General features: G+C 34.1%; 1 protein-coding gene across 1 annotated transcript in view; it reads right to left on the minus strand.

Annotated features, from left to right (window-relative positions):
- Nucleotides 1–19,523, minus strand: part of Adgrl4 (adhesion G protein-coupled receptor L4) — a 105,032-nt gene that overhangs the window by 9,438 nt on the left and 76,071 nt on the right. The window contains exons 11-13 of the mRNA XM_005330711.5: nucleotides 18,381–18,584; nucleotides 16,581–16,801; nucleotides 16,398–16,464 (exon numbers count right to left, since the gene is read on the minus strand). Of these exons, the coding sequence (XP_005330768.2) occupies nucleotides 16,398–16,464; nucleotides 16,581–16,801; nucleotides 18,381–18,584 (492 nt within the window). The remainder of the gene's footprint in view (nucleotides 1–16,397; nucleotides 16,465–16,580; nucleotides 16,802–18,380; nucleotides 18,585–19,523) is intronic.

A 19,523-nucleotide genomic window follows, 5' to 3' on the forward strand; every position in this document is an offset into this window, starting at 1 on the left:
ATAAGCAGGACAAGGACCTTGGAGGGGAATCGTAAGGATTCTGAAATTTATTACTGCACTTTAAAATACAGAAAAGAATGAAAATAGCTGTGAAGAAAAAAAATAATCATTTGAAACCATGAACACTTAATCCTAGAGAAAAAACAATATTTTAAATTTGAAATAATTTCTCTTGCTTCATCTTAACTGATATTTATCTATACAGAGATCTGTTTTTGAACTTCAGGTAGATGCAGTTTAGCAAACACATTCTGTTGTTTGATGGTGTGTTAAAAACTTTTAAGAGCCTTATTTTTTGAAAACAAGAAATCGAAGTAGATGAGTCAGTGGAAATGCATGAGCTAATTCTGAAGGATTAGACCTTCAGGTACAGACAACCCAAGGGCCCAAAACTCAGACTTCCAGATGAAGCATCCCAGTCAGTCATTTTCTTAGTCTGTTTCTCAATAATTAATGAAACCATCTATATGCCCTTGTCAGATCTTACCAAAAAGAATGAGAAAATTTCTCTTACAGCACTTTTAGATCCGTGCTTTAATTTTTCATATACATCAAATGAAATCTGGTTCATTTAAGAATGTGTCATGATCCGAACTTATATGTCTTTTTAAATAGTTTTATTGCCTTTAAACTAACTGGCTTAGGACAAACTGCATCTTCCATGAACAAAGGGTGGGTTTCAACTGGGCTACCGAGGGGTCATATAAAATAACTATCCATTCTCAATTTTTAGACCACTGTACAAATAGTGAGGGAGCTATCGATTTAAGCATCAAAATTTAAAAAGTATGCTCTATTAACTGTGCATAATTCAAACTGGAATAAAATAGATGAAGCTTTGTCTTCTGTTTGGAATCATTCCTTTAAATGCCTTAATTTCTATGCCAATCACATAGAGTATCTGAAAAATTGGGGGTGTGGTAAGCAGAATTATGTACCCCCTCAAAAAATAGTCTATATTCTAAACTTAAAATCTGTCAATATTTTAAAAAGGAATTTTGCAAAATAGAATTAAAATTATGGGCTTTAAGAGAGATGATTGTGAATCATTTCCTTTGGGCCCAATATAACCACATGAGCCCTTAAAGCAGAAGAGATTTAGCATAAGGGAGGGCAGGAAAGATGGAGCAGAAGTGGAGAAATGCAAGTAGAGAGAATTACCACATGGGAAGACCCCACTAGGTGTTTGTTGGCTTTGAAGACAGACAAACGGGCCAAGTTTTAGGAAATACGGGAGGCCTCTACAAAATAAGAACAACCCATGAAACATCCAGCAAGAAAATGGAGCCTCAGTCCTACAATGACATGGAATTGAATTTGGCTGTCAACCTAAAAGAACATGGAAATAAATTTCCTGCAAAATCTCTAGAAGAACTGATCTGGTGAGTTTAGCCAGTGATTTAAGCCCTCCCTCTAAGCAGAGAAACCAACTGAGCCATGATGTTGCCAGACTTCTGAGCTACAGAACTGTGAGATCATAAGTTTGTGCTGTTTAAACTGGTAAATTATGCTATGCATTATGGTAGCAAGAGAAAATGAATACAGATAGTGAAACATGGAAATCTAAATGTGTTCACATACATACACATTATACATATATATTCTATGTACATTATGTATGTGGAACAAAATATGGAATAATTAGTACTTAATATTCTTAAATAAAAAATTTAAATCCATTTTAAAATAAAGACTTTTTAAACTCATCTACTATTGGTGTTTTACATTTGATGAGTAAGCAATTTATATAAAGATTTCTTCATTATTCATGGATTCTTCCATGTTTCTTAAAAAAAAGATGAAGACAATTATAACTAGTAAAAGATATCTTTTTCAGGAAGTCATATTTGCATCTTGTACTTTTAAGTACCTACCACACTTTCTTCTGTATAATACTTTTCTTCATAGGATGGCCAGATGTAGTAAATACAAATGTTGGATACCAGTTAATTCAAATTTTGGATACACATTGAATAATATTTTAATATAAGCATGTTCCCTATAATAATTGGACTTTACATAATTATACTATATCCTAAATTCAAGTTAATTGAGCATCCAATATTGGTGAATTTGTGAATCTCAAATTTACATCTTCTCCTTTTTATAACTGAAAACACTGACCTAGTGGAAAACCCCAATGCTGTCACACTTTCCAATGGGCTGATATCTAGCCGTGTGAAAAGGCATCTCAAAGGATGAGGGGGAGATTTTTCAGATGCTTCAACTGTTGTAAAATATATATGTATATGTTAAGACTAATAAAATATTCCACAGTCGCTCAATGGATAAAAGGGCACATGAAAAAACTGAGTCCATTAAAGACTACGTCCAACTTTGCAGAACACTTTCCCCTTGGTGTGCATGGTGGAGCTGGGCCAGGAAGCAAAGAATTGAGCTCACACTGACTAAATAGCTTTTGTTAATAGAGTAGTAGTTAGAAATAAAATTGACAGAGCTTTGGTGTAAAATGGCATTAGTATAAATTTCATAAAATTCACATAATTTGGTGCTGCAGTGTTTCTTGACCTATTGACAGAATCATGAAGGACCAGGAATAAGTTCTTCCCCCACATATACCTGTGCAACACTGCTAGGAAGTGTCTCTCAACATCATGAAACTTAGAGCACTTACATGGCTCAGAATTAGCAGCCTTGGGATTATTAAGAACAAAATTATATTCCTCTGCTGAGTCTACCCCATCTTGGAAGGGAATAACTGCAGAAAAATGGGGACATTGTCTACAATCATAAGAAAAAAATGTTGAGTAACTAGAAACATGTTGAAATATTTGACACAATTTGAAAACATAATAGATGTATTCAAATTGGTTATAAATATCACAAGAGAAGAGGATCCTTAATAGAACAGTCTAGGATATTATAGTTTTTGCCATACTGCAATGATCCCTTGAGATTTATACTTTAGAAGATATCAGTGTTCTCCCACCAAGCACTGTCTGTCTGCCAAGAATACAATTGGATAAATAGTTGTTCTAGGATAATGTACATTTTCATGTACTTGAAAACTACTATAACATTGAGAAACAAGACACTGGCAAAAAATATTTTTGAGCACTAATACTTCTTCTTATATTACCATTATTGTTGTCAATGCTATTATTATGTTTGTTTCACATTTATGGCAAAAGAGGCAAAAGAGGTTAAATACCTCACTCAAGTTATAGTTAGGCAGTAGCAGAGCCAAAATTCATAATTAACAGATTATAGAGTCTACATTTCTGAGCACTTTATAATAAACTATCAAACTATAGATGAAGGACCAGTGAGGAGAAGCTAAACTGACACCTAAAACTTAAAGAATTTAATTATGTAGACATTTATTTATATGAGTGACTAACAGTTACTTAATTTTAGAATTGGTTAAAAAGAGAGGAGTAAACTACTAAAAAAAATGGTGATAGGGTTTTCCATTTGGCATTGGCTTGTGTACCCTCGACTTGGTACCAAGTTCACTGGACAAGATACCAAGGCTGAAGTGTCGCTAGTAGTGGTTGACCTAAAGGAAAGTGCCAGCAGTCCTCTACTGGAGACTCCTGTCCTCACTGCTCCTATGAATATGATACTTTATCCTGTGCTGGTGAATAGCAAGGCCATACCTGTGGTGGAGTCCAAGTATTGTTTTTAGATTCATGCCATTGATCTCCATGGTGGGATGCCAAGATAAACTAAAGAACATTTCAGAATTCTGACTGATTTTCCTGGGGAAAACATAACATATGAATGACACTGGTACCCTCACATTATCTGTGTCTTATGGAATCATGTCATGTTGAGAGCCACAGCGGAAGGGGCCCCAGCAAACTTCCAGCTGTCAGCAAACTTCTAGCTGCCAACTGACTGGCTCCTCTGCGCTGATGCTCATTGGGCTGTTTCCCTGCCCTTTCAGACCACGGAGCTGCTCATTGGGGAACTTTTTAGGCTCCACTCACGTGACCCAGCCAATCGGCCTTAAGAGCAGGAGGGGTGGGGGAGGTTGAGTGGCTCATGGGAAGCTGGTGGTGGCAGTTGGGCTCTGAAGGTTTTTCCTGAGGAGCTGTGTGGTGTGGTGTGTGTGTTCTAAAAATAAAGTTCGTTTCTTTTGACAAGTGGCTCCTGAATTGTGCCTAGCCAGACTGCGGCAATGTCAGATGAGCCTTTGGTTGATGGTGGCAAGGTTCACCCCCTATGCTGCCTTCCAGTCCTCTGTGTCATACTACATATATGCCTGTTAAGGGGACTTTGAGATCACATTACGTAGTTTTAATAAAGTAACCCTAATGAAATGGACAAAGCCTTAAGATGTCTTCAAGTGCACTGCAGGTTATTTTTTTAATACTGATAAAGAGTCTATAAGTGAGCTACTTGCTGACAAGGTCACAATTCCATGTCACAAGTCCATGCCAGTCAGCCAGGTTAAAGTCCATGAAGATCTAATCAGACTTCATAGCTCATTATGTAAACATTCAAATTGTTAAGTTATCAAAGTATGGATTTACATCCAGTTTTCAATCATATTTTAAAGCATGCAAACCAGTTCAATACATAACTTCTCTAAAGTCAGCGCTATATGTTTAGAAGTATCTCTAACATTTCCTGGTTATAGTGTTTTAAACAATCACATACTTTTTAAGAGAAGCTCTGTTCCTTATGATGAAGTAAGTTAACTGAATCCATATGTGGAAAACAGTATGATGCCAAAGGCAGGTGTTCTTTTATAAATTTAAATGTATGTCTCTTTCAGGAAATACTGTTTTAAAAAGCAAAGGAAAGCATCACTGAAGGGATGGGTATTAGAAGAGAAAACTCTGAGTAAATCTGCCACACAATAGCATGAAAGTATGGATTTAATTCATCCTTGTGAGGTTGCAGCTCTGCTAGTCATTAAAACCAAGTGAAAAAATAAATAGAACTTACATCTACATCTTTGAACTGCTGTATTTAAAGTGCAATACATATTCTTTTTAAAAAATGAAATGCTAATGTTTTAGTGAGGATCATATTGAAATATGTTAAATATTCTTATTTCACCTTTCATTCTTGAAATTTATATTTTCAAGTATGTTTTATAATGTACATATTATATGTATATACTAACAAATGTATACATTTTTTCAAGAAGCAAACATACACTTATTAAAGTATATACTTTTAACTGATGGGTTATTTAATCAAATAAGTATGGAGACCACTGTTTATAATATGACAATTTTAAGAAAGCAAAATTTGTACCTTCAACATTACTGGAATAATTGGTTTCTAGAGCCATATTCATCTCATGGATTCAAATTCCAACTGATGTTACCTGGGCAATTTAGAATTCTTTTGTGTTTTGCTTTCCTGGTATGTAAAGCATGGGTAATATTAGTACTACTTATCTACTAAGTTTATTGTGTGCATTAGATTAAACAATTAAAATACTTCAAAAATTGCACAATATGTTTTTTTTGGGGGGGAGGGAGTGGTGCTGGGGATTGAAACCAGGACCCCAGGACCTTGCAAGGCAAGGCAAGCACTCTACTAACTGAGCTATATCCCCAGCCCAATATGTGAGTTTTTAACAATCATCAATTATCACAACCATCTAGAATTATGTTCTAAATTGTATCGAATATTTAAAGTGTTGATATATTTACATTTTTATTCAACAGTTGGTCAGCATTATTTTGTGATCTAGTTTCATTGGACCTGTAAACGAGTCACATGTGCAGTGATCATTCTGACTTCCACATGTGGATAGTCGTGACAGATAATGAGCAATGTTCAACCTCTCTTTTCTGATCCTGTGCAGAGGGAGGATAAGCTTTACTTCTTATTCAAATACACTTATCTGTGTGGTTAGGGACAGCTACCTCCTTTGTGCATTGCAAGTAGTGAAGAAAGATTCAAATGGCTGATACTGCCAGCCATATGGTGTTCTGTTACAAGGAATTTTTATTTTTAAAAAGAGAAACAAATCTAGTTTTGAAAATAGGTTTTGGAAAAGAGGTGTTTTATAAGTCCAAATTAATAAAACAAACTTGAAGTGGGTTTATCAGCCACTTTCACTTTCAGAAGGTCTAAATCTTGAAGATAAATAAACTAATAAGCTCAGTCTAACCATAAGCCGTGTTGGGTTATGAACTTGATCCCAAGAACAAGGCTAAGCCAAGAAATATATAAACTGGAGCAGGGTGAAAAGATGATCACATGTGATTTTCTAAAACATGACTTCAAGCTTACTAACATGTTTATATATATATATATATATCGCCTTGATATACTTTTTAAGAGCAAAGTCTTTCCTTCATTTGTATCCACTCAATTTCTAACACAAACTTAGTGAGAGCATTAATACTTGATAAAATCTTTGACCTACAAAATATCTAAAGAGTAGTACTTACTTTTGCAAGTATTTTCATTCCACACTACCCAAACTTTTATTTAATTATGTCTTTATTGATAGGGTTACTGTTACAGAAACTTACACAGACTTTTTAAAGGATCTAATGGAACACATTTTTCCTCAAATAAAGTAGATCTTCAAATTAGACGTATGAAATGAAGGACAATGAAAAATGGGTTAAGTAATAACTCAAACTTTCAGATTATTTGCTACAAAAAAACAAAGTGGAATTTGAATAATTTGGTGGATTGAAAGTTACTTATTAATGAATACCTAGACTACAAGTATTGCTTTGAATCCTGATGCATTCAGAATTTTAGGAAAGATAAAATTGTTGGATATTCTTAGCAAGCATTTAAATAAATCAATACTAAATGGAGGCAGAGATATTTATATTAGCAATGATTTCTTCCATTTTCAACAAGATAAAAAGTATTTTATTTTGTTGCCTTCACCAAGTCAAATAGAGAATTTAAAGTTTATGAAATATGTGTGTGTGTGGGGGGGGTTACTGGGAATTGAACCCATAGTACTCTACCACTGAGCTACATCCCTAGTCCTTTTTTATTTTGATATGGAATCTCACTAAGTTGGCCATAGTGGTCTCAAACTTGCAATCCTCCTGCCTCAGCCTCCTGAGTCTCTAGGATTACAGGTGTGTGTCACTGTGCCTAGCTTATGAATAACATTTATAAGATCTGAGTTTTTAGTTCTCCACAACTCATCCTGAAGCCATTTCTGGAAACCAGAAGGCAGGAACAAGATTTTCATAGACCTAACAATCTACTCCCTTCAAATTTGTGTGCAAGGAGAGCCGAAAGGACATGTGGCAAGGAAACTGTGCAGAATGTGAGCCCTGAACCCTTGAGCTGGCTTCTGCTACTCAGTGGTTGGGTGATCCTGAGTACACTGCTTCAGCTCACCCAGCCTTGTTTTCTACCTACATAGAATACAGTACAGGCATAGTGATAGTTGTTGTCCACTGAAATGTGAATTAAACTCTAACAACTAAAAGCTGCATGTAAAACTGAACAAGTTGGGTTCTCTTCTTTATCAGTTACCATAGGATGCATTTTTTTGTTTTGTTTTATTTTGCATTAGAAGATGTGGAATAAGAGTTCTGCAAGTGTAATAAAGACTGATTCAAAGAACGATTCACTGTTGCAAGTGCACTGTGTTACACTCAGGATGATAAAATGATCACCTAATGATGATCAGCACATGCACGGTGCTCTTGGTCAAGTTTAAGTGTTTTTATAAATTCTTAGTGAACAGATGTTTGAAGGCTTTATCCGTTATCTACGCAATAATGTACATAATATGCTTTAGTGTAATCAGTACTTTTTAAGGAATTTGTTCTTTAAATTATAAATAGCAGAGTCCCTTTAGGTACTTACAAACAGATAAGTCAAGATTATAGTACACAGTGTGAAAATCTAGTAAAGCATTATCATTTACTAAATACTGTTACTATTTTTATTTTATTGTATCAGAGAAACTTTGTGAGGATTAACTGAGATATATTAAAAGGTTTTGAAAGATTAAAAGATTATACAAGCATAAGGGTAGTAATACTTCTAATGACTCTATTACTCTTGCATCATCCACAGTGTTTCCCCTTTCACCATAAAGCTACCTTCATAAGGAAGTACTAGTTATTTCTATTTAAAACAATATTTTTGAATCTCTAATATCTATAAAGTTATTCAATTCCTGTGAAATTTTCTACTAAGTCCCAAGGATTCTATTTTTGAAAGTATTTATAATAAGAATATAACTACCATATATGAAAACATATTAAAACTATCAATGTAATTTTTTCTATTGTTTTTTAAAAAAACTCCAATTGATCCTTTTTTAAAAAAAATTCTAGCTATTTTTTTCAAGGAGGTCAGAATAATATGAAAAAAAGTAAAGAAATGTTATAGACACTGAAATGCTTAGTATAATTATAAAATATGGGGAAAGGTTAGATAATTAAAGTGCCTGGAACCACAGAGGTCACTGAAAGATGCACCTAAAACGTGTCATGCCATTAAATTAAAATATTTAATTGTAATATTGATGCTGTTATCCACAATATTTAAAATTACAGTGGGCAGTGTTTATAATAGCACTTTATGTGGTCATCGAAAGTATAGTGTCCACACCCTGATTGTAATTATTTTTGTTAAGTCTATGTTATTAGTGGAAGAGTCCAAAATGCATTCCTACATGAGGTACTTAACGTCCAAGTCTAGACTACTGGTTCAGTTTGGTCCAGGGAACATTTGGCTGTGTTTGGAGATGTTTTTGTTTGCCATACCTAAGTGTTGGTACCACAGGAATCTAGTGAATACAGGCCAGAGATGCTGCTGAGCATCCTCTAATGCACAGGATAGCCTTCACAACAAAGATTTGCTCCAATATGTCAACTGCATCACTCTTATGAAATCCTGGCCTATCATCCTTTCTATTGATTTATATTGTTCAACTAAGTCATTAGGACACCATAGTAGACAAATATCTATTGATGGCAAAATGTCAGAAAAAGAGCATTCTCTCCTTCCATTGATGTAAAAGTCTATTGAAGAAGTTGTTTTGAAAGCAATTTATAATTTAAAAACCTGTACATACTTGCATTTCTACTTCTAGAAAGCCTTCTTCAAAATTATATTTAATGCATAGATGCAACTGTACTGGAACAAGGATTATCTGTGTAATGTTACTTGTAATAAGGTAACATTGGAAGTAAATTAAATATTCACCTCTAGGGAAGTGGTTAAATATCACTGCACATTCATAATATGCAATTACAAAATGGTAAAATGATAGATGCTAATGAGGAAATATCACTAAGATATATTATAGGTTACAGATAATTCACCTAGTTTGAATTTGGAGTCAAATGTATATATACATACACAGAGCCAAGATCTGAAAAGGTATAGAGTATATATGAAGAAATCGTTAGACTATGAGTACAAGATGGCATGCACAATTTTTACACAATTTTGTAGTACTTACATTTCCTTTAATTTTTTAAAAAAATGTGTGCAATTAAAAATATAAACAGAATATGTCACATCACAAATATCTACATAGACATGGCCTGTCTTATAAGAGTTACATAGGAATTCATTCTTAGTAGGTTTCAGTAGGTATCTCCTGGGGAAAGGGAATGAAGACATTGTAGACACAGAAAAAGCAATTATAGAGGAGACTACCACGAAAAGTGAAGGAAGTTCTTGGCAAATCTTGAAAAAAGTATGTAAGAGTAGCAATATAACAACACTCAATTATAAGAGTTTGATTTAAATTCTAATGAAAGCTCACATTTTTTTTAAAAGAATGCCTTATTTGGACATAGCTTAATTAGTATTTGCTTCAATCAGGCAAATTCTATTCTTCAATACTGAACATATCTATGGGAAAGTTCAATTTCTATTTAAAAGTTAAATTATTTTTACAAACTCTTTTTTATATTTGTGTACTTGAATCTAATAGCTTATGTAGTTTTTGTTGAAAGAATTCAGCACTAAAGATTAAAAATATTGAAGAAAAATTATAGAAATTATCTTCAGTTTGCAGCTTGCTTTACAAAGATTTAGAAGTCTCTTTCTTGTACAGCTCACTCTTTCAAAAGCATAGAAAGAGCTTTTCATGTAGAGTTACAATCTTAAATTTTAAATGTAGTGATTCATAGATAGAATCAATGGGGTCACTGGTTCATTTTTCAGAATTTAAGAGATCCTTAATATTAATGAGTCAACACCTGAGGAAGTACTTTCATATGATCAATGCAGAAAATGTTGCTGTTCAAATAGCTAAGTAGCTAACACTTATCAGAGTAGATTAAAACCTTGAATATTTGTTTGAAACAACATACCTGGGGGTAGAAAAAGCCACCAGTGCTGAACTAATTTGTTTTTACTCATTTATATGTTGTCTCAAAGGGTTTTTATATTATAATCCCAAATCAGGCATACCCCAGGCTCCATCCTTACAAACAAGCAAATACAATTTAAGGTACCCAGTCCTTACTCTATAGATGAAATGCAAGATTTCATGAAAAAAATGAAAGAGATTGCAGTGTTCTATCGTGATTTCTTCTCTGGAGTACAAATCTTCCCAGCCTTGTTTAAACAAAAGTATAAAAGAAATCTTATCCCTCATTTAAAGCCATAAAATGTTGCCACTGATTATCTATTTAAAATTGAAGGTTCACTTACATTTTATCTTTGTTCTAGAAAACGAATGCTCTTTAGTTCCATTAGGCTTCTATGGTTTTTCTTTGCTTTATTTAGTTAATTTTTCCTGGCAGAGTATACTTGAGACATAACAAATTCTATATAGTAATAGGCACATATATTATAATTGTATCTTTCTATAATTAAATGCTGTCACATATTCACCAATATTTTAAAAGTCAAGGATCTGCACATACACACGTTCTATATTCAATCTTGCACACATTCAATTGCATATAATTTTTGACTATGACATTTTTGGCTTTAAAATTTGTCTTTCATTTCATTTTTAATTATTAAAGATAAAAATACAAGGGTGATAAGCTTGTCCTTTAAATCGCTATGCATTTTCCATTTTTAGTTGTTAATGGATGCTTTCTCAAAAATTTGTTTTTGCTTTTACTATCATCTTGTTATATTGGGCTAACATTATTTGTCTTCATTTACCTATTAGGAATCAGGGCACAGATTTCACAAATAGCTTAAGATCACATGGTATTTTCTTGCTGTTTCATATATTACTATGATTTTATTAATGGATCCATTAAAATACACAAATAATCACTGAGGTCTTTCTAGTTACTTCTATATTCTAGGGTGAACAAAAAGTAGTGTCATGCACATAGAAATTTAATATGTGCTACAAAATAGAGCATTAAAAGCATTATATAGTGCTGGAATTGTGGCTCAGTGGTAGGATGCTTGCCTAGCATGTGTGAGGCACTGGGTTCGATTCCCAGTACTGCATATAAATAAATAAATTCCAATGACAACTAAATAAATATTTTTTTAAAAAGTACTATATAGAGTTAGAATCAAATGTCTATGGGACATGTTGGAGAAAGTTTTCATGACTCTGTGCTGTAAGTGGCAGGATTATTGAGTGCAAGGAATCAAGAAAACATCCAAGGGAAAGGAAGTAGTGTAACAAGGATAAAATTCTTGAAGAGATTGTGGTATGAAGACATGCAGTGTGAAATAGGCTGAGAATATGCAGGTTACTGGGAACTTTATACACTAGCCTACAGCATTGAACTATAGGCAAAAGGTAACTAGCAGCACTGGAATTAAGAAAGCAGACAACGAATTCAAATCCAAGAATAAAGTTCTGGTTAGGGTTTTTACTAGCTGTTGGGAGAGCAGTGTAAATACTCTATTCCTCCATTTATTCTTCTTTGAAATAAATTAAATCACACATAAATGCAACACATAACATCTCTCATTGATGTGTTTAAACCACTGAATATACTAATACACAGAGAATGTTTTTATACTGACCATGGACAGACATACTATGGATTAAAATTAATGTTCCCCTTATGTGAATTTGTTTTGGGGCAGTATATTCTGCATAGTTTAACTTGAAATGAGAAAGAATGATAGCTGAAGGAAGGATAGATTGTGGTGAGCCGTGTCAGCGGACCTGGTCGCCATTACAAGATGGCGCTGATAAGAGCCCTGGCCTGTGATAAACAACTCCTTGTTTTGGGAGAGTTGGCACGTAGCTGTAAAACACCCTAGGAGAAAGATCCACGTGGCAGTTGTGCATTGGGGCTTGATGTGCTTTATCAAGGCTGGGGCGCTCGGGTGTAGAAGTAGTAGTAGAAGAAGTAGTAGTAGCAGTAGTAGTAGTAAGAGTAGCTTCCAGAGACACATAATTAAAGGCCTGAATAAACTGCTGAAAGAAGAATCCTGTGTCGTGTCCTCCTTGCTGGCGAGGGGTCGCGGCAATAGATCAGAAGGCAATTGCAAAAGTAAAATGAAAGGTGAGTTTTAAATTAAGGCAAGGAAGAGTTTCAAGCTTTAATGCAAACATTTACTTGTAGAATAATAGTTTTAGGCCAATCACTTAATATCTTGAATCAAAAGTCCTGTTTCTTTCAATATAAAATGGCATAATAAAAATATAAGTGATTTAGGGAGATCGAGAATTAAAGTATTGACCATGTGTTTCAAAAGTAGTGGATACTCAATAAAATGAAAATTTTAAAAAATGCTTAGTATTTATATTAATACTAGGCACTTAAGAAAACAAAGGCCAGAATATAGAAGTGGAGGAGAAGAAATAGATGAGTTTATATATGGAGGTAAAAATTTTATAATTACTGACAACCTAGACTCAGGAGTGAAGAATCTATGAAAAGATAATTCTTGAATTTTGCTAATAATAGAGTAGCAGTGATACTTTAGTTTATGTCAGGTATGACCTGGCTTTCAATGCTGTTTCTTGCCTTGCCCTTCTTTCTCCCTCAAAAGGGATCTGGCAGGCTTACAGGGTTATTTGATAGAAGCTTATGTTCACCCTTTTAGTCCTCTCCCCATTTCTTTTATAAAGTAGGATCTACTACTCACTATGCCCATAAACAAGGTCTTCCATCAGATGAAGCTCTGTTGAATGCTTATGGTAACTTATACTGGTGGCTCCCACATCTTACCAGTATCACTTAAATGAAATTATATGTTGTTCTCTTTCATTTGTTTTGTCTTGCTCTCTCACTGATACTCTAGCAGGTTGGGATCATTCTGGTTATGTCCATTATATTCAGGGCACCCAATTAAAATGGTGAACTTAGTTATCTGTCTTGTCATCTTTACCTACTAGAATACTCCCAAACATATGATGGTGATTTTTCAGTCAGGAGATAACTCATATCCCCAAAATGTCAAGTGATCAATTTTGAACATCTGAACCCATTTTAGAAAGAAATTTTTACTTGTTTTATAACATAAAAGACAAGGTTTTTTTCCCCCTTTTAGACTCTGACAAATCTACATGCCTTTGCTTTTAGCAATTTTAGATGAAAAAGAAAATCTGGTCTTTACTCCTTTTCCATTCCAGGACTTTGGAGTACATATGGTTTGTATCCATGCAGATACACTGAGCTGTTGGAGTAAGTGCGCATGGTTGGTTTTTGGATAATTTTTTCCATGGTCCAGACTCAGCTCATCTCCTTTTAGGGCTAGAAAATTCTGGTCACCTATCAGTGATGGGGAAGCCTCAGGACATCGCTTTAGTTTAATTTGGTTCTTATTCTTGTCAATACTCTTGGCTTATAAAAGGGTCTCCACTTAGGTAGTAATATCAGTTTGTGGCATTTATATAGTAGTTCATTTCTATCTTAATCCCTTCTATTCTTCAGAGGGAGGGAGCTATGTCTCTATTCAACCCCTTCCCTTAGGTGTATGTATATAACTTCATTTGATCCGGGCAGGCATGCAATTCTTTTTTACTTCTCTAAATTTTCTGTGTGCATAGAACAGCTGAAGTTTGTGCATTTCCCATAATTTACTCCTAGGCCCACCATATGGTATCTCTTTCCTTTCCTGCTACTGGGGATTCCAAAGCAAGCATGCAGCCTAAGGGAAACTCTAGACAAAAGCAGGTGTTATATGTTCACATTTGGCCTCAAATCAGGAGACACATGTCAAACTCTTTCCAAAATCTGTTCCTCCTACTCTGTTCTAATATACCAAGGAGACATGGAAGTTCTACAGTCCCACCAGCAATCAGGGAGCAGGATGATCATTTTTCTTTTACCATGTCAGATCCACTTCCTGCAACATCTTTGGAGTGCTCCTCCTCACCTTCTCTTCGGGAGCTGGGGAGCACCAATTTTCTTCCTCACTAGGTGGGGAAAAGAAGAACTTCCTACAGAGGACATTGCACTTCCTCAGAAGCCAAGGATGCCTAATTCTGGGCCATCAGCTCTTGAGACCCTCTCTCCATTCTTTTTTTTTTTTTTTTTTTTTTTTTTTGGACTAGAGATGTTCCTACTGACTCTTAGTGAGACCCATGGGAAGTGTCGGGCCAAAAATATTTGATCCCCAATCTTTTTTACTTTATCCTTGGACTAGAAACTATCCTGGAACAAGAGAAAAAATTCATTTAACATCACATTATCTACCTTCCAGCCTTGGTATTGAATGGATATAACCAGAGTTAATTAATTCACTTTGCTTCAAAAAGAGTTTCTGCTATTTAAAAAATACTATAAATAAAAGCAACATTTAGGTTTAGAATAAAACTGAGGTGCCTTGCCCATTTCTTAAGTATCCTGACCTTCTGGTTAACTTGGGGATGATTATCATACTGCAACTGTACAGAAGACAAATTGGTTCATTAACTCCAGACTGGAACAGTGTGATGATGTCCATTTAGACTTCTGGAAAGTTTTCAGGACTCATTTTTAGATAAGCCCAGCTGAAGCCTGAGTACCATACTATAAGATAATCCAAAGTTATCTTTTCACTTATAGAAATAACAGTAAAAAACTATTTCAGAGAGCACTTTCCATTTCTTACTTTACAGAAACATGCTCCCATTTTTCCTGTTTTTAGCATAATTTCCAGCGTGCTATTTTTCACCTAATCTTTAAGAATCGTTATTTGATAGAACTTTTACTGGTATAAAACAGTTATCAGAGATTGTCCATGCTGGAAAGAAATAATCAGTAAAGTTAGAATATCTGTAATATGTCTTCACACAAAATACTCATATCAGCTGGGCATGGTGGCACATGCCAGTGGATAGAGAGTTCAAGGCCAGCCTCAGCAAAAACAAGGTGCTAAGGAACTCAGTGAGACCTTGTCTTGAAATTAAGTACAAAATAGAGCTGGGGATGTGGCTCAGTGGTTGAGTGCCCCTGAGTTCAATCCCCAGTATCCAGGGTATAGGAGAACAGGATGCTATTCAGTCTGTATTCTTCTGTGGGCTGAAAATACTGCAGTTATAATAAATTAGCTGAAATTGTTGTAACTGAAATCTACCCAGTGGCTTAAAATATTGCTAGATTAATTGTGAGAATTAGAAACAATTTTCTGTGATGATTAGGGAGTATAATTTCTGAATGCACTTGATTTTATCCACACCATTAAAAAATAAAGCTTCATGAAAATTCTCTGCTTTGCATTTCAAGCTTTTCTCCACTTATCAGTTCTCATGCAACCATAAAAGACTCAGGGAAAAGAATAAAACAGAAAAAAAGATATTAAAATTATGGCTAGGTTTTGGTCAAAACATAGAACAAAGTTGTCCAAAATATTGTCACAATTCTTCTACTGACAATTCATTCCATTCTAGAGTCTTGTCATACCTCCCGGATTCATTGTCAGACTATTATATTCAGACCGGCTGTTGAAAACTTTCAGCACTTAGAAATGCTCTTGAGACATATAAAAATGTCTTTATTTAGAATGGAACATATAATACCTGCCAAATTTGTAGGTTTGAAACCACCTTCAATAAGAATTAAAAGGCCCTCTTCCTTGCTGAAATAGGACTATCAATATATGACTTGTCTGCTTCTGAGAAATAGTGGGTTCCTGTCTCTGACGTTGCAATTTAGTTTAAAATCACTTTATGATGACAGGGTACATAAAGATGATAAAACTATAAAGATGACAGTCTAATCTTCAAAGATGACCGATCATCGATAAAAGATTAAATAACGTAAACATCTGCAATACCAGATTATCAGCTGGTTGGCACACTCTCAGTATTGAAGTATACCAAGAGGCTCCTGATAAGTAAAATGCTTTTTCCTATGTTATGCAGAAATCAATCCTCCCCCAAAAGGGGCAAATGAAGTATAATTGCTTAGAATTTATAAGGTATATATTTTTCTCAGTTGCAATGCAATATATGTAAAATATTAATAAATCATATACTGTACAGTATTCAAAATACTTTCTCCTTAAAAATAAAATACCTGATTGCTGGAAATTTTAAGCACCCCTTAATCATATTTTTTTTAAATTTTAATAACAATTTTATATATACGTACAAGAATGATTAGACATGCTGGTCCTATGAAACTCCAAATAAAGTTGTTTTCTGTGCTAAGCCAACATCTGAAAAAACAGTAAAGTTCATAAATATGTTTTTCCATACTTTAACAAGCAACATTTTCAAAGACATAGTAAATATATTCAGAAATGTCTTTCAAATGCTTAAGAACTTAACTTACACTTTGGTGGTGCCATAATATCTATATCCTAATGCTGCCGAAAATCCAACCACTACAGCTGGGCTGAGATAGCCAAAGATATAAAAATTCTTGTGCAAAAATCCCTTGTTGTAGATAACTCCCACAACAATGAGATAGAGGTGTATGCCTTCAATACACATCCATGCAAAGGCAGCTAAGAAGAAGTAATGAAGCAGCCCAGCAATGATTGAACAGAAGAGCTAGAAATAAAAGAAAGAATCCATAAGCATTTGCTTTTAAAATTATCATAACATAAAATCTTGAATTCCTCCATAAATTATGCCACTATGCATGATGGATGACATTAAAATACTCCTGTCATGTCAGTTTTTAAAGATATGCTATTTCTAGCTGATTTAGAAGAACTGTGCTTCAACAATAGAAGACATTAACTAATCTTGTGATAGAGCTAAGTTATGGCTCTTGTGCAAAGACATTCTTTGTATAAATTTACATTGTGCAGAAAATTGTGGGTTATTCACATGTAAACCATGGTATCTTGTTGATTATGTTATATTTAAGTTTACTTCTGCTTTGGACACATCTATCTTCTCCTTTATTTTATTCATGCTCAAATAAAGAAAAAAAAATATTTGTAATAAACACTATAAGAAGTATTTTTGGAGAAAGGATGATATTGGGAGACAATGAAAGAGGAAATAGGCATTGAGGGATGGTGGGAGGTGTATTCAATTGAAAGATGTCCTAATAATGTTATAAAACAAACAAACAAAAAATTAGGTTAGGAGTTTATAGTCCAGTGCATAGTATTTAAAATAGATACGATGGACACCCAATTTCCAGAAGAAAACCTTGATAGCTGATTCTTAGTTTCAGTCCTTGGGACTTTTTTAAGGAGAATGGAATTCTGGAGGCACTTTGCCATTGTGTGATCATGACAATACACTTCTGTAATCTCCAACTGCAAGGAGTACAGAAACATAGGTTCCAGCTGCTGCTGTTGTAGGGAATCCATTGCCATGTTCACACTTTCTGCTGGCTGCTGCCTGATAACCAGCCACCCATAGAGCAGGGCTACTACCATGTTCCTGTTCCTGAGAGATAAGGATACCTTGGACAGGTGACTTTGGTTCAGGGACCCCTGTAAGAACTCCTTGGTAACTGTGCTAAACTTCTTTAGAATTGTTGTGTAAACTCTCTACCCATTCCTGTTTTTCCTCTTTCCTTCGATTCCTTTTTTCTCCTCCTTTCTCTCAGCTCAAACCTGCATGGTGGGCTATTGCTCTCCAAGCTCCTGTGGCCCATTTTATCCTCATAGTCACTTCCACTAAAAAAAAAATATTGCATATTTGATCCCATTTCAGTGTCTGCCTCTAGGAGGACCTAGATGAACCTAATATGAAATTGTTTGGTAAAGGGGCATTAACAAAGCGTAGGGAATAGGTAGAACCAATTGATTATATTTCATTCTATAAAGTCTAGCTGCTTTGATGTTCTGTTGGATCCTAAGGTGAACTTTGTTTCCAATTCTCTCCCTTCTTCGTCTTTAATGACCCTTTAAACACAAAACATTCTTTAGTTTGTTGTGAAATTTTAATTTGTCCCAATAATTCAACATAATGAGGAACATTTTTACTTAATGGACTCAAGTTGCTTAGATACATTAGTATTATCAAACTTAGGAAAGATAGCTTAAGAAAAATTCATACAGTATGTTTGACCCATTAAGACCTTCATTACAATTCATGTTTCCAGGACACAAATATTTAAGAAAGAGAAAAATTTTAAATAAAATAGAGAGTAGGTAAATCTACCCACCTTATTAGTATTTGTATTGATTCCAACAAGAAAAACAAGTTCTGCAAGGAAGAGGCTACAGCAGAGATTTTTGTGAATTGTTGTCCTGGTGCTTTGAATTTCACTGAAGAACCAGAAGGTAAAAATGCATATGGCAAGACAAATCAGTGAAATAATTATTCCTAGCTGAGTGATCCTTGTAAGAATATTATAATCTTTAATGCCCTAAGGGGAAATAATAATAAAGCTGTTAAAAGAATAACTCAGTAACCTGTCAAAGAAATTACAACATGTAATGAACTTCCTTTTTTGGTAAACCATTAATCAAAATGTTCATAAAATGTAAAAATACAAATGTGCATTTAGATGAGAAAAATTTTGTACTTTTGAAAATACTCAGTATCCAGAAGAAGGTGATATAAATCACATAGCACTCAATTCAACAGTACTCTAATCAGTGATTTTTCCCCTTAAACATAGTGTTTATTAGTTTATGGTTTAATGATATTATCATCATTGGTTTCATGATATTGTAAAGACAATTTATTGTTATAATGGGAAATGGTTAATTAAAATGGATTTATCAGTGGTAAGTCCAACTCTTATTTCTATGCAGTGATTCATCTAAAACACATTAAACAAAGGTATAAGAAAAGCTGCATATGTGGAAGACCCAAATAGCATAGTCCAAAGACTTTGAAATGGAAAATGTTTTATTCTAATTAGATAAGTATTTATCTTTACATGTAGAATAGAGACTTCTTTGCTTAATTAACACCCTGAAAAAATAATCTTTAAAATTGACATTACTTTAGGCAGGCTTATTGGGCCATTTTATAAACTTAATAATGAATTCTAAGTATGAATGGATGCAAATCTATAATCTCATGAAGATATGATTCAGAGATATAAAATAACAAAGCATAAAATAAGTAAGTAAAATATTACTAAAGGAAAATACACTTTATGAAATTATTCATCTTAGATTTTTCGTGTTTTAAAATCTTGCAGGATTCTATATTGCTAAAAGCATGATATTAGTTATGTGTCATTTTTGAATAAATATTAAATATTTGAGGGTACTCTGTTACTGTTAAAAATAAATTTTCAATACAAAGACAAAGACCCTTAGATTCCATAAATCATTATAAAGTTCAAGTGGCG

Source organism: Ictidomys tridecemlineatus, chromosome 11, assembly GCF_052094955.1.
Source record: "Ictidomys tridecemlineatus isolate mIctTri1 chromosome 11, mIctTri1.hap1, whole genome shotgun sequence".
Classification (NCBI taxonomy): Eukaryota; Metazoa; Chordata; class Mammalia; order Rodentia; family Sciuridae; genus Ictidomys; species Ictidomys tridecemlineatus.